This window comes from Perognathus longimembris, chromosome 25 (genome assembly GCF_023159225.1).
Source record: "Perognathus longimembris pacificus isolate PPM17 chromosome 25, ASM2315922v1, whole genome shotgun sequence".
NCBI lineage: Eukaryota > Metazoa > Chordata > Mammalia > Rodentia > Heteromyidae > Perognathus > Perognathus longimembris.
This window is the reverse complement of record NC_063185.1, coordinates 4,936,899-4,952,893: the sequence shown is the minus strand read 5'-3', so window position 1 is coordinate 4,952,893 and position 15,995 is coordinate 4,936,899. Positions and strand designations below refer to the sequence as shown.

At 41.9% G+C, this 15,995-nt stretch overlaps 1 protein-coding gene across 1 annotated transcript in view; it reads right to left on the bottom strand.

Moving 5' to 3' along the window:
• Positions 1–1,477: 1,477 nt before the first annotated feature.
• Pcbd2 (pterin-4 alpha-carbinolamine dehydratase 2) overlaps positions 1,478–15,995 on the bottom strand; it is a 47,577-nt gene continuing 33,059 nt past the window's right edge. Inside the window, exons 3-4 of the mRNA XM_048334403.1 lie at positions 3,749–3,829; positions 1,478–1,714 (exon numbers count right to left, since the gene is read on the bottom strand). Coding sequence (XP_048190360.1) covers positions 1,619–1,714; positions 3,749–3,829 — 177 coding nt within the window. The 3' untranslated portion in view covers positions 1,478–1,618. The remainder of the gene's footprint in view (positions 1,715–3,748; positions 3,830–15,995) is intronic.

Sequence of the window (15,995 nt, the reverse complement as noted above, 5' to 3'; positions counted from 1 at the left end):
CTGTCCCACAATGAATGTTTCCACTGGCACCTGGTGAAGAATATTTGCCTCTCCTTAGTAAGGTTTATGAGTTCCAGCAGATACAACACCCTCAACATAGCTGGGAATATGGCCTAGTGGTAAAGTGCTCGCCTTGTATACATGAAGCCCTGGGTTCGATTCCTCAGTATCACATATATAGAAAAAGCCGGAAGTGATGCTGTGGCTCAAGAGGTAGAGTGCTAGCCTTGAGCAAAAAGAAGTCAGGGACAGTGCTCAGGCCCTGGGTTCAAGCCCCAGGACTGGCAAAAAACAAAACAAAACAAATGTGGAAACAACACCTTCAACACAGACGAGTCAAACCCACACATGGATACTAATTGGTGACCATGTTCCCAGGAGAGCCGCCACCTGCCAGCCCTCCCTTCCCCTCTTCTCCCCCACAGTTCTTCCCATCTTCAAACGGTCCCGCAGACTTACCATCAAAGCCAGGGGAAGGCACAGCATCCAGGATCCAATGCAACAAGTCAAAAGGACACCACAAAAGAGCAAACAAACCCAGAAGGCAAACTATTCTACCTAAGTCAGTGGAGAAGTGGGGAGAGAAGAGGCTTGCTCTAGATTCAGAATGGAGATGATGGCATTGTGGTCATCGTGTATACAACACGATAACCACAGCTTCCCTGAAGGGAAGAGGAGACATGACATGCTATTTGGAACTTGCCTTCAGATATCATGTTTAGTTCCCACATGGGGAGTGGGGGTGGCCAGGGCGAGCCACGTTGCTGCTTCTAACAGAATCATTCTCTGGATTCTAACATTCTCTGGATTCTTACAAAAATGGTCCTCATTAAACTTTGAAGCTGTGGACTCACAGTTCAGGGGTCACAACCTGCAAATGATGAAAAACATCCTCAGTTCCTCCCTAGCACAGTGCTTGTGCCTTATCTATCCTTTAACAAAAACAACAACAAAACACAACCAAAAGCCTGACACCAGTGGCTCATGCCTATAATCTAAGCTACTCAGGAGGCTGAGGGATCACAGTTCCAAGCCAGGCTTGGCATGAAAGTCTGTGAGACTCAAGTGATAGCATAGCCTTCAGCAAAAAAAAAAAAAAAAAAAAGCCATAGCACCAGGTCTTGAGTTCAAATCCCAGTTCTGCCCACACATGTATACACACAACCAAGGCAGTTTTCTCAATTTTGTGACATCTGTATTATAGTTAAGTACATCTGCCATAAAAGCAGCTAAAATCCAAAGCAACTTTAGCTTCATACGAACTATTATATAAACCCATTATGATTCTTTCTCTAACAAATACGTATTCTCTAACACATCTGTAAAGTCAAGATTTTGAATTTCTGGATTATAAAATGTGTAAACATTCCCCTATCCCCATTTCTCATCTTTAAAAATATGACTTCTCTAAGACATTAATTACCTGGGTTGGTTTTTCGTATGTATGTGAAAAGATACAATGAAAAATACATCAGGCTCAGGTTTCAATCATTTTGTATTTAAGGACTGGTGATACAAAACATAAAAAGGCCAACTAGTTTACAACATCTCTGTTGGTGTGACTGCCCTCCACAGCCACTGCGCATGCACGGTTCCATGCACGCATGCAAGGGAGCAGTCACACGGCAGCAGCTACTTTCTCAATAAACTGCGCCAGCTTCACATCTCTCCTGGTCAGTCCACCACAGTCATGGGAGGTGAGAGTTATCTGGACCTTAGAAAAGGAAAAACATTTAAAAACCCTGGAATTCTCCTTGGGCGGTTCAGAAGTTAATCGATTATTCAACAGTCACATTTGAGACTAGAGGGATTAACCAATTTAGAAAATACTATATCACGAATAAACCTAGTCAATGCCAGGGCCCAGCAGCCACCCAGGATAAAAAGGTTTTTGTATTTGATGAGAGAACCAGGCTGCCAGGGTTGCAAAGCCTTGTCTGCAGCGGGGGGGGGAGCTATGGAGTTCTATTTGAACTCCAATAGTTTTAATTATACTTACTATTTTCAGGCCACTGAGAAAAACCAAGTTACCAAATATAATATCTTAGCAACGATGTTAGGAAAGCACATTTCCAAATAAGGGAAGGGGAAGATATAGAAGGTTGAGATGCTTTGTTGTTATGTTTTATTAGTATCAACTGTGAAAGGGGAAAGGGGCGTTTCATATAGAATATTACTTCTTGGGGCTGGGAATATGGCCTAGTGGTAGAGTCTTTGCCTTGCATATGTGAAGCCCTGAGTTCAATTCCTTAGCACCACATATACAGAAAAAGCCAGAAGTGGCACTGTGGCTCAAGTGGTAGAGTGCTAGCCTTGAGCAAAAAGAAGCCAGGGACAGTGCTTAAGCCCTGAGTTCAAGCCCCAGGACTGGCCAGAAAAAAAAGGAGTATTACCTCTTAACAACAACAACAAAAATAATTAGAAGCTAAGAGAGATCAATTAGGAAAGAAAAAATCATCCTTATATTAGGATACTTTATTTTTTTTCAATTACAAACATGAGCCAGGTGCCAGTGGCTCATACCTGTCATCCTAGCTACTCAGGAGGCTGAGATCTGAGGATCAAGTTTGAAACCAGCCTAGGCAGGAACGCCTGGGAGACTCTCATCTCCAATTAATCACAGAAAAAGCTGGAAGAGACACTGTGGCTCAAGTGGTAGAGTGCTAGCTTGAGCAAAAGAAGCTCAGAGACAGTGCCCAGGCCCTGAGTTCAAGCCCCAGCATTGGCCCCCCCCAAAAAAAAACAAAAAAATTACAAACATGGCAAAGTGTTTTCTTTTCAAAGTGGACATGTAAAGAGAATATAATTCCTCAAAGAATCCAGATGACAGACATTCCAAACAAGTGAACACAAGCAAAGACACACTCAGAGGATAAGCTGCTTCTCACGGTGCCCTAAAACTCTGTAGTCTGTCCTGTGTCTGTGGAGTTTAATGAACATCATGAGATTAGTGAGGCCATAGTGTCCTACTTGCTACTATTTCCTTCAAGAAATAATTCTCAATTCAAATATTTTCCCGGGCTGGGGATATAGCCTAGTGGCAAGAGTGCCTGCCTCGGATACACGAGGCCCTAGGTTCGATTCCCCAGCACCACATATACAGAAAACGGCCAGAAGTGGCGCTGTGGCTCAAGTGGCAGAGTAGCTGCTAGCCTTGAGCAGGAAGAAGCCAGGGACAGTGCTCAGGCCCTGAGTCCAAGGCCCAGGACTGGCAAAAAAAAAAAAAAAAAAAAAAAAAATTCCCAATGGCTTGTATCCAAGTATAATTTAGAAACCTAATTCGGTCCAACTTTGTGGTATTCATTCTAGAAGGTGAGCATGAGTGGTCCTAAAATTTGTTACTAATTCACAGTAACATGCAGCGGGTTTACTGAAACCCAGGAGGAGAATACTTTCTTAACACAATGGCATTTAGCTGCATAAAGATAAGGCAAAAAACAAGACAGTTTCTTAAAGTCCATAATGAAAGAGTCCAACACACGTGGAGGGGGCAATCTTGTGCACACTGAACACAAGCAAACTGGGTTATCCTGTTGCACACATTGAACAGGAGTGGAGTGGGATGCCTTGTTGCACACATTGAACAGGAGCAGCCTGGGCTACCTTGTTGTACACATTCAACAGGAGCAGACTGGGCTACCTTGTATACATTGAACACATACGGACTGGGATACCTTGTTGCACACATTGAACACATATGGACTGGGATACCTAGTTGCACACATTGAACACATGTGGACTGGGTTACCTTGTTGTACACGTTGAACCATTCCGGGTGATGGTTCATCCTCTCCGCCTGCAGAGCCACTCGAGACATAAAGCCAAATGCCTGCAGGAGACAGGTCAGGAGAGGAAGAAAAGAAAAGAAAGAAGACAAGGTCAGGATAACTACAACCAGTGTCCTCAGCCCTGGGCTCTCCAAGCAGATGGACAGGCCAGGAGAAATGTGAAATGAGGGAGCAGCCCCTTGCAGCCGGGGGAAGGATGGGGCAGCACAGTGCCTTGCTGCTCAGAGGGAAAAACAATCAGGCTCAAATAAACCAGGCAATTGCTCTCACCCAGGGACCTGTCTCTACTGTTTAATTGTCCTGGGGCTCAGCACAGGAATGACCCGCCACCCATCCCCCTCCCTACGCCCTCACCCCCCACAGCCCTGGGTCTTTCTACCTGGTCCTAGCCCTGAGCAGCCACCTTGCTGGCAGCAGCTCTGTTGCTTTTGTTTTTGGTGACCTGGTTGCTAAAGCACACAGCACACAGCACCAAGAAAGCACTAGCAGGCTGACACTACAGGCCTCCTCACCCTGCCTCAGGCAGGACAGGAGTGGTACGCCTGCCCCTCTGCCACCCTCTACACTGCCAGGGGTCCTTGGCTGGTGCACAGCTAGTGGAGCGGACAGCGTTGGCCATCAGCCTTGGGGAAGAATACAGGAGACAAGCAAGGGCCACCCTGCCACAGGCCACCACCAGCCCTCTGCAGCTGCCTTGGCCCCATGCGGAAGGCAGAAAGCAGAAGGCAAACTTGCTCTACGAGGAAAACCCTTTTTTTTTTTTTTTGCTTGCTTGCTTGCTTTCAGATTTTTATGAGGGTGATTGCAGACAATAGCACTGTGAGGAAAAGGCAGAGCACCCCTGAGATTCAGGTAATGGTTCCAGGCCCACCCACATAAACCAATATTTAACTTCATTACCCCATCCAGAAAAACCAATCTGACGTCAGCTGGGCTCTGTGTTTCGGATCACTCTATGACAGAGAGCGTGTTTCCTGGTTAGCAGTGAGAAAGACAAGCACTGCCATCTTAAATGATCCCACACCATTGCTCCCTGTGCATCCCCTCCCAGAACCGGTGTTATTTGGGATAATGATTTCCATTTTGACATTCAGACCTGAAAGTCTTCCCACAGAAAAAGGAAGCCAAATTCACGCAAAATCCATCTAACCACATATGGAATTGTCTGTGGAAAAACAATTCACTTTCCTGACACTTCTCATTCCATAAACATGCAAGGTAAGGCAGGCCCAGAAAGCCTGAATATTGATACAGAATTGACCTGCATTAAATGGTGTACAGTGAGAATTTCTACTCTGCCCTCTGCGTAAAGTGCCTTATTTTGGTAAGCATTATGAGAGGTACAAGACGAATTATCAACACTGACTAAAAATAATACAGTCATGAAGAGCCTGGACTTTGGACCAGGGGGTTCTGGATTCAAATTCTGACTACCAACCATTTAGCAGTCGTGTGACTTTTTTCCAAACCTCAGTTTTCTTATCGGTTAAATGTGGATAATTCTTTTTTAAAAGCCTTTTGCTGGGTGCTGTTGCTCACACTCATAATCCTAATTACACTCAGGAGGCTGAAGTCTGAGGACTGCAGTTCCGAGCCAGCCCAGGTAGAAAAGGCTGTAAGAACTCTTATCTTCAATTAACTACCAAAAAGATAAAAGTGGAGCTGTGGCTAGCCTTGAGCAAAAAAGCTCAGGGGCAGCACCCAGGCCCTAAGTTCAAACCCCAGGACTGGCACACACATACATAGAGAAGCCTTTGTGTAATCATTCTAATATAAGATATGCTAACATATATAAAGGGGTGTGCATAGTACTTGGTGCAAATGATATCAGCTGTGGTATATGCTGATGATGATCTTCATAAGTCTTTAAAAAAATGCTTTCCCACAGGCCTGAGAATCTGTTGTTGTCTTCTAAAAGAATGGCTTCTTTCTCTTTCCAATTAGTCACAAATAGAGATTCAAACTCCTATATCCAACAAACAGATCAGGGTAGCACCCTGATACAACCTCAGTAGGGAAATAGCTTAAAGCACTGGACAACTAAGCCCAACCATGCTATCTATCCTAAAAGATCCAAAGTGATGCTGGGACTCTCCTACCATCACCCCAGAGTGACACAGCACACACAGTGCACCTCAAGTCTTTGGCCACCAGACTTGCTTTAATGTAGTAGCAAAAATCTATGTGTTCTACCAAGGATATGAGACTTCACTGAAGGGGAACTTAGCCTACGGGGCATACAGATCAGAGATAAAGTATCTACCTATCTAAGTACAGTGTAAGGGGGGGGGGGGTGTCCTTAAAGTCAGGACCTGAGTTTTCCATGTTGTTGTTTTTTGTTTGTTTTTAACTCAGGCTAGTGCTATACCACTTGAGCCACAGCTCCACTTCCAGCTTCTTGATGGTTAATTGGAGATAAGAATCTCACAAACTTTCCTGCCAGGGCTCGCTCTGAACTACAATCCTCAGACCTCAATCTCCTCACTAGCTAGAATTACAAGCCATGAGACACCATTACCCAGCTTAAGTACAATATTTTGTTTGTTCTTTGTTTTGTTTTTTGCCAGTCCTGGGGCTTGAACTCAGTGCCTGGGCATTGTCCCTGGCTTCTTTTTGCTCAAGGCTAGCATTCTACCACTTGAGCCACACAGGGCTACTTCTGTCTTTTTCTGTTTATGTGGTGCTGAGGAATCAAACCCAGGGCTTCATGTATGCTAGGCAAACACTCTACCACTAAGCCATATTCCCAGCCCTGCTTAGGTACAATTTTTTGAGCATATATTCAAAAGCCATTCAAATTTATTTTTCCTCAGCTTTGCCTATTTTCCTTCACCTGCCAAAAAAAGGCAGACATAGTTCCAGAAAAACTTCTAAAAATGAAAGATTTAAATTTGTAGATTATAAAAATTCACTCATGAAAATTATCCTAGTAAAGTCAGTAAACTTGGAAGATAAATCCTTTTGGCATCTAGTCAAAAAGATGAATTCATATAAAAGACGAAAAGAATCTACTTCTAAGCTGCTGGTAGCTCATGCCTGTAAATCTACTCAGGAGGGTGAGATCTAGAGGATTGTGGTTCAAAGCCAGCCAGGGAAAAATAGTCTTAGAGATTCCCTTTCCAAAATAAGCAGCAAAAGGCTGAACTGAAGGCATGACTCAAATAGTAGAGCACCAGCCAAACAAGCATTGAGGCTCTTAGTTCAACCTGGTACAGAACCTACTAACTTGTAAATTCCTCATACCAACATTCAATATTAAGTGAGAGGAAGAATTCCTATAAAGACTTAAAAAAACAAAAGGAATTTTGCACCCAGCTACACTGTTGTTCAAAGTCAAATGCAACAGGCAGATATTTCAGAAATGCAGTAACTCGGGGCTGGGAATATGGCCTAGTGGCAACAGTGCTTGCCTTGTATACCTGAAGCCCTGGGTTCAATTCCCCAGCACCACATATAGAGAAAACGGCCAGAAGTGGCGCTGTTGCTCAATTGGCAGAGTGCTAGCCTTGAGCAAAAGAAGCCAGGGACAGTGCTCAGGCCCTGAGTCCAAGCCCAGGACTGGCAAAAAAAAAAAAAAAAAAGAACTTTAAAAAAAAAAAAAAGAAGGGCTGGGGATATAGCCTAGTGGCAAGAGTGCCTGCCTCGGATACACGAGGCCCTAGGTTCGATTCCCCAGCACCACATATACAGAAAACGGCCAGAAGCGGCGCTGTGGCTCAAGTGGCAGAGTGCTAGCCTTGAGCGGGAAGAAGCCAGGGACAGTGCTCAGGCCCTGAGTCCAAGGCCCAGGACTGGCCAAAAAAAAAAAAAAAAAGAAAGAAAAGAAATACAGTAACTCACCCAATTCTCTCAAACCATCCTTCTTGAGGAAACAAATGGAGAGCTGCTGAAATCAGTGGAAAAGCCACACCAAAGGTACTATCAATCAGAGTGTAAATTCACTCAGCCCTAGGAACACATTTAACATATTGGGGTGATAAAATTACAGAGAAAAATACATTATGAACTATTAAAGGGGTGCAAGGAAAAGGGAAGGAGTTGAGGTAGGTGGAGGAAACCAAAATCTCTGAAAGCTGACCAGTCACATTTTACAGATGTAAGTCTATTTTAAGGGTGTATAAGATACACAGAGTACAGCCGGACAGGGGGTTGCAGGACTATATTCTAGCACCCAGAAGTGGCAGGAGGATCAGGAGTTTGAAGTCAGCCCTTGCTACAGGTTCAAGTCTGGCCTGAGCTACACAGTAAGACTCAAGAAAAAAAATAATAAACCCAAATACCTATATATGTGTTCACACAATAGAACTAAAAAATAATATGAAGTACAACTGAACCGTAACAGTAAAATAGAATTAGCAGAACAATTTTGACAGTTTGATGGTAACATTATCTGAAGAGCTCGAGGTCTAGTGGCAGGCCCTGGAGAAAGAGATTTGGAAAGGTTTAAGGATCTGCACGTAATCAGCCCACCTCAAATGATTCCCACTTTTCTTCTTCCCTGCTTTCTTCCCCTTTCTGGCCCCTTGGTATGTCAAAGACTCAGTGACTTTTTAAATACTATTCTTTTCAAAACTAACCAGAATGAATGTTTGAAGACATATACATAGGTATCTGTACAAATTTTGTTATTTAAAATTATAGTTATATTAGCTGGGTGCTGGTGGCTTATGGCTGTAATCCTATCTATTCGGGAGGCTGCGAGCTGAGGATCGCAGTTTGAAGCTAGCCCAGGCAGGAAATATATGTCACTCTTCTTTCCAATAAACTACTCAGAAAAAGCTGGAAGTGGTGCTGTGGCTCAAGTAGTAGAGTGCTAGCCTGAGCAAAAGGAGCTCAGGGACAGCAGCCAAGCCCTGAGTTCAAGCTTTAGAACTGGCGAACTGGCACACATGCACACATGCATCCGCGCGTGCACACACACACATACAATTATAGTTATACTATCTGTAAGATCAAAACTAAAAACCATTCTCAGAGAAAATACAACTTAAATGAAAATTTAAAACATACAAAAAAACTAATCCACATCGTAATTTAAAATATTAGAGAAAAACACTGGTTTTGTCATGTTTTCTAAGACTAAAAATAGCTGTCCAATCAATAAATGTAAAAAGCCTAAATCCAAGAAATTAAAAAAGAGAGACCTGCCAAGTGCCAGTGGCTCTTAGCTACAATCCTAGCTTACTCAGGAGGCTGAGAACTGAGGACTTCAGGTCAAAGCCAGCCCAGGTAAGAAAGTTGGTGAGACCCTTAATCTCATTTAAGCACTAAAAAAGAAAGCTGGAAGTACAGCTGTAGCTCAAGTGGTACAATGAGTAAAAATAAAAAAAAAAAAAGCTCAGGGACAGCACCTCGGCCCAGAGTATTCAAGCCCCAGGTCTGGCACAAAAGAAGAGAGAGGAGACACAGGAGAAAGAGAAGAGAAAGAGAAGAGAGAGAGAGAGAGAGAGAGAGAGAGAGAGAGAGAGAGAGAGAGAGAGAGAGAGAGAGAGAGAGAGAGGGAGAGAGGGAGGGAGGGAGGGAGGGAAGGTAGGAGAAATTTTGACACTGGATCAGAAAGCAAAGTTCAACCACCGGCAATAAAAGTACAATAGCAAATACAACACACACACACACACACACACACACACACACACACACACACACACACACACATCAGGTAGGTTGGCATAGGGCAAAACATTAAAAGTGATAGAATGATTATTTACATATATAAAGTATAGAGTAAAGCTCAAGTAATTATGATTATACTACAAATAATATAACATCAAGATTAATGAAACACAGGAAATACAGGACAAACAGAAGCATTTATGATTGGAGACCTTAATTTCTTCTCTCAACATATCACAGATTAAGCAAACAAAAGTAATGACATGGCTTACTTAAGTACAAAACTTAAGAGGTAAATCTAATGTATTTTTAAGCTCTGAAAACTGAGAATACAGCTTTTAACTACCCATTGGACACTTATTGACACTGAATATACTTAACTCACAATTTTAAAAAATCTCAATCAATTCCAAAAAGTAGAAATAGGGCACCAACATTCTCTGATTAAAAACTTATAAGAAAAAGACGCAAAAGCAAGTATTTTTTTAAAGTATCACTTGCAATTATTTTTAAAGTCTTCTCTAAAAACTCTTAATCAAAGAAGAAAAAAGTTAATAATGCAATTATTATATACTTATGACACATCTAAAGCAATAACCCAAGTAAATATAAATTTCAAAAATATGTAAATTAATAAAATAGCAGGGGGAGCCTGAAGGAGGCTCTGGAGGCCCCAAAAAACAATTAACAATCAAACTGCCAGAACAAAATTAAGTAAACTAAGAACCCAGCTCAAGAAAGTAAGGAAGTTTCAGAAGAAAATATGTGGAGAAGAGAGGGAATGAATGTAAGGAGGAAAGCAGGTATAGCTGAATTAGGAAAAGACATTTTTTTTAAATGCCCAAAGCCAGTTATCTGGCAAAAAGTTCTAGCTTCAGAAATTAGTTGCTTCACCTAAACAGTAATGAAGGAGATGGGAAAGGAAAACATAACAAATTAAAACGGATACAAGGGGAAATCTCAAACATGCTAAACATACTTTAAAAGAAATGTAAACTTCATGTAAGTGACTTTTAAAACATAGGTAAGAAAGTTTTCTGAGAAATAAAAAGGAGCAAAACTGACCACAGAAAAGAAAAAGCAACTAAACAACTAAATAAGCACAAGAGAAATGGCCTGCCAGCCAGCAATGATGAGATCACATAGATCTAGAGTCTATGAGTGAAGGGAATTCTCCAAAACCTTCAAAGAATAATGCTGAACTAGTCCTGAGAAAGACAAAACAATCCCAAGTTATTTTTATAAGTCGGCATACCACTGTCTCACGGTCTCATAAGACAGCACAGACAATGAAACTGAAGGCCATACCATATTAGTTCAACCCTAGCAACACCATGGAAAGAGCAAAATACCATGTGCAAGAAAGCTTTATTCTAATGCAATGATGGCTCAACATTAGGAAATACATTAATGTCTTATTACGTTAAAAAACCCAAAAAATTGTATGATGATTTCCACAATTTCTTAGAACCAGGTGTGGCAGCGCAGGTCTATAGTCCCAGGACCTTGGGAGGAGGACAGTGTAAGCACAGAAGTTCATGGCAACATAGCGAGACCTCCATCTTAAAAGAAAAGCAACCCTTAAGATAGGAATGGAAAGCTCCTTCTTGATAGAATATTAAAAAATAGAGTAGAAAATATTCTCAGTCCAAACAGAGACTTTTTGAAAGTAGGGAAAAATCTTAATTAAAGGATAAGAACTCCTTTTAAAAAGCATATAGCATTCTTTTTTTTTTTTTTTTTTTTGCCAGTCCTGGGGCTTGGACTCAGGGCCTGAGCACTGTCTCTGGCTTCTTTTTGCTCAAGGCTAGCACTCTGCCACTTGAGCCACAGCGCCATCTCTGGCCTTTTCTATATATGTGGTTCTGAGGAATCGAACTCAGGGCTTCATGTATATGAGGCAAACACTCTTGTCACTAGGCCATATTCCCAGCCCCGCATATAGCATTCTTATACAAACAAACAATCCAAAAATATATTGGAAAAATTATCCAGGTGTAGAAGTAAACTTTAACACACAGAGAAAACTTAAAGCCACTACCAAAAACCAGGTAACTCTTACGACACCAAGAATGCTTTCAGTTGAGTGCCGGTGGTTCACACCTGTCATCCTAGCCACTCAGGAGGCTGGGATCTGAGGATAACGGTTCAAAGCCAGCCCAGGCAGGCAAGTTCTCAAGATTCATATCTCCAATTAACCAGAAAATAAGCTGGAAGTAGAGATATGGCTCAAGTGGCAGAGTACTTACCTTGATTACAAAAATGTAGGGACAGTGTCTAGGCTGAGCTCAAGCCCCAGGACACACACACAAAAAAAAAAGAGTTTCAGGGCTGGAGGAGTGTCTTAGGTGGTAAGGAGCTCACCTAACAAGCACAAATCCCTGACTTTAAGCCCCATATCACTAAGAAAAAAAATGTTTCTGTTGGGCATGGCAGTAAACACCTGTAATCAGAGCACCCAAGAGGCTGAATCAGGAGGATCTGAGTTCAAGGCCAGCCTGGGCTACACATGGCAAGACTACCTCAAAAACCAAAATAAAATAAAAAAAAAAAACAACAAAAGTTTCTCTGTATGGCAGTAAAATCATCCAGGTGCTGGGGGCTCATACCTGGAATTCTAGCTACTCAAGAGGCTGAGATATGAGGATCACAGTTAGAAGCCAGCCTGGGCAAGGAAAGTCCATGAGACTACAATAAACTACTCAGAAAATGCCAGAGTGGTGCTGTGGCTCAAGTGGTAGAGTGCTAGCCTTGAGAAAAGGGGACAGGGCCCAGGCCCTGAGTTCAAGCTTTGGGACTGGCACAATAAAATAAAATAAAATAAAAAGACAAATTGTACCTGCAGTACATAGTTCTTTAGCATCAATGATTTCCTATACCTCTTTTTTTTATGTGGGCAAAGTCCTTTTTCCACACATAGTAAAAATTTTGAATGGTTCCAAAAACTGCTCAAAGGCCTAGGATGCATGGCACAGTGCCTGTCGGGTAAGTGCAAGGCCCTATCCTATGATCAAACCCTGATACTAAAGCGACAGAAACAAAGACAAAGGCCTGCTCAAATCTCATTCATAAAAGAAGGACAGGGCTGGGGATATGGCCTAGTGGCAAGAGTGCCTGCCTCATATACATGAGGCCCTGGGTTCGATTCCCCAGCACCACATATACAGAAAATGGACAGAAGTGGCACTGTGGCTCAAGTGGCAGAGTGCTAGCCTTGAGCAAAAAGAAGCCAGGGACAGTGCTCAGGCCCTGAGTCCGAGCCCCAGGACTGGCCAAAAATAAAAAATTAAAAAATACAAAAAAAAAGAAGCACCAACCAAAACTAAGTTACACATATTAGTTTCTTAGCAATATTCTGCTGATGAAGACAAAAAGAAAGGTACTTTCGTAAATTGTTGTTGAATACAATTTGATGTAGTTATCAAGAAAGTCGATCTGATACGATCCATATTAAAAATGTCCCCACTTTTAGGGGGGAAATAAAGTCCAAACAGTTTTACTTCTAGGTATCTTTCCTGTAAAACACATTCAAACGTAAGTTAAAATTGTGCTACTTTTTGTAACATGACAGCACCATTGCCTGGAAGAGACACAAGGTTGGAACTGATTAAGTGGACTGGGGTACACTTACACGCTGGAATACAATGCAGCCATCAAGTAGCCTGAGGAAACCATCCTCGGACACCAGAGTGCCTCCAAGATAGATTACTAAGTGAGAAAGACATGTCTAATGGTAGTCTGTGCATTGCACATGAAAGAAGAGAAAACTACTTACATATGCATTAATATCCCTAGAATAATACACAAGAACGATAAGGGGTGATAGCGAATGTCAGGAAAGCGTAAGAACCAAACCAGGTGATTAAAAAATTGGGAAGAGGGGCTGGGGATATAGCCTAGTGGCAAGAGTGCCTGCCTCGGATACACGAGGCCCTAGGTTCGATTCCCCAGCACCACATATACTGAAAAAACGGCCAGAAGCGGCGCTGTGGCTCAAGTGGCAGAGTGCTAGCCTTGAGCGGGAAGAAGACAGGGACAGTGCTCAGTCCCTGAGTCCAAGGCCCAGGACTGGCCAAAAAAAAAAAAAAAAATTGGGAAAAGAAAAAGAGACTATATTCTTTGGTACCACTTATATCTGTACCATATGTATATATACATACACACACATATATATATACATATATACACACATATACATATTCACATACATAAACATATATAATCTATAGTTTTAGAAATTATTTACTTTGGGAAGAAAAAGTGAACAAACCATGCAAATGAAGTCCCTATCACAAAGGGAGCTAGAATCCCACAATGTACGTAATATGGTTCATATTAAAATATTTTGGCTCATGTTAACTTCTTAACATATGCCTACCTGTTTAGGTGGGTTTTTAGTGCCAATTTACAGCATAGTTTGTCTATGAGCCATGTTCTGTTGAGCCACGGCCGTTTCAAACAAACATATGGCCAACAAATAACATATAATGGCTGATAATGGTTTCAGTCTTTCCTCTATTGCAAATTACAAACATTTTATGAACTAGTCAGTGAATGCATGATGAGGTATGACTTTTTAAGTCACTCTGCCATTTGAAGGAATGTAAGCATTACAATCACAGTAAATTGAGCCAATAAAGTTTGTCATTTGGAAATCTCCAAACCATCAGCAATTAAAGATTCTTTCCATGAACCCCCAACTCAAGTATTCTTTGGGAACTTTAATTTTTCCAAAAGTTCCTCTTGTTTCACTTTATTCCACAGAATAAAGGGCTAAGAAAGACTATCAGATGCACAAAACCAAAACAAAACCCCTGTATCAATCTGTGAAATGTTTAACAGTACCCTGAATTAAAAATGCAACCTCAGCCCAAATCACATGTATGACTTATTAAAGTTCTAAGACTTGACTTCTAGCACATATTTACAATACGAATCTTTCATTACTCAAAGCAATTCTCTTTGATATATGCTCTTTAAATCAGCTGCCTTTTATATTTTGATTATAGACTATTTTAATTATGTTCTAAAAAAGAACATATCTCCCACTAAGAAAATGAGCACCAGCTACTCTAAAGTAATTTCCCCAGCACAATCTCCATTAAGCCTCTAAATACTTCCTTTACTAATTCAATGAATTAGAACTCTATTGTTTATAAATCACCTTTATGTTTGTAGGCCTATAACCCTTCTTTTATAAAACACAATTGCTATGGAAGGAAATGATATTTATGTCTGATTAGAAATGAAAACACTATTACAAAAAATCAGTTTGGGCATTTCTTCACGTCTTGAAACATGATCGGCAATTTACTCTAATTGGTGATCAAGGAAACTATCTTGTGATCAATTAAAGTAATTACCAGATTCCGGCAACACAACCTACCTTAATTTCAGCTAGAGTCTGCACTTCTTCAACTTTAATTAAAAATAATGAAAATTATTAAGCAAAATACGAGGCAACATCACTGCCACGCACGCACGAGTCACAGGACAAGACCTTCCCTTGGCACTGGTGACTTTATCGTTCCCATAAACATTGCGAGGAAAGGCACTCAGTCCCAGCACACGACTGTGCGTCTCGCCATAGTCTCGCCATGACCTTCATATGGAAAACCTTGTTTCACTGTTCTCGCCACAACAAAGGAAACATGAGATCTCAATTTGCAGGCACAAGAATATTCTCTAGAATCCTGAGGAAGAAGCCCAACTCAAGATGTACCTCATCCATGCTTTTTTTCCCCTCTGAATAGGAGATGTATTTTGAGCCCAGTGATCAACTGCAGACTTTAGGGTCAGAGGCCTGGGCTCAATTCTAACCTCTACAAGTCACTAGCCATGTGGTATCAGAAAGTTCCTTAACCTTTGTTTCCTCACATGGAAAAATGGGACCATTCAGGTGATGTCTCCACAGTGTGCCCGACACTCTATTAAGCACTGAGATGACATGTGTAGAAAGGAGACAATTCATGTCCTGTCTTCACTGGCTACCAGGTACTCTGCTAAGCACTCTGACACTAGTGATGGCATCATCATCAACACCTTCTGTGGCCAGGAAGGAAGAGTTACTTCCCAATCTGAGAAGAATGGCCTGGAGACTAAAGAAACCCATCTCTGCATGGCTCAACACCAGAAACAGCTTCTGAATGATTTCTTGAAGGGTGTTAGCTGGCTCAGGAAGACTCAGGGACCTGGCAGTGTGGTGGAGAAATTCTTAGCCGCACAGGAGGCCATGCCTCCTGAGGAAGTGGGAGTAAAGGCCTTGGCTGAGGCTCATTTCCTGGGCAGTCTTGGCATGTGTCTGGACGGAGGCACAGTCCTGCCCCTCTCAGGCCATTAGACAACCTGTTCTCCATTTGGTCTACTATCGAGTTCAACCTGTCCAAGCACTTGGGTTTTTCCAGGCCATGAAGACAGAGCCCTCAAGCCACTAGAACAGGGGGCTCCATGACACCCCCTCAGCTAGGGTGGTGAATGTGCTACCCATGAGAACACACGCACTTCGAAACATTCCCCTCAAGAGCTGTGACAGACATTCTAGAGGGCTTTAAAAAATTATCTTAAGTCATCATTTTTGTAAGTATCATAATATGC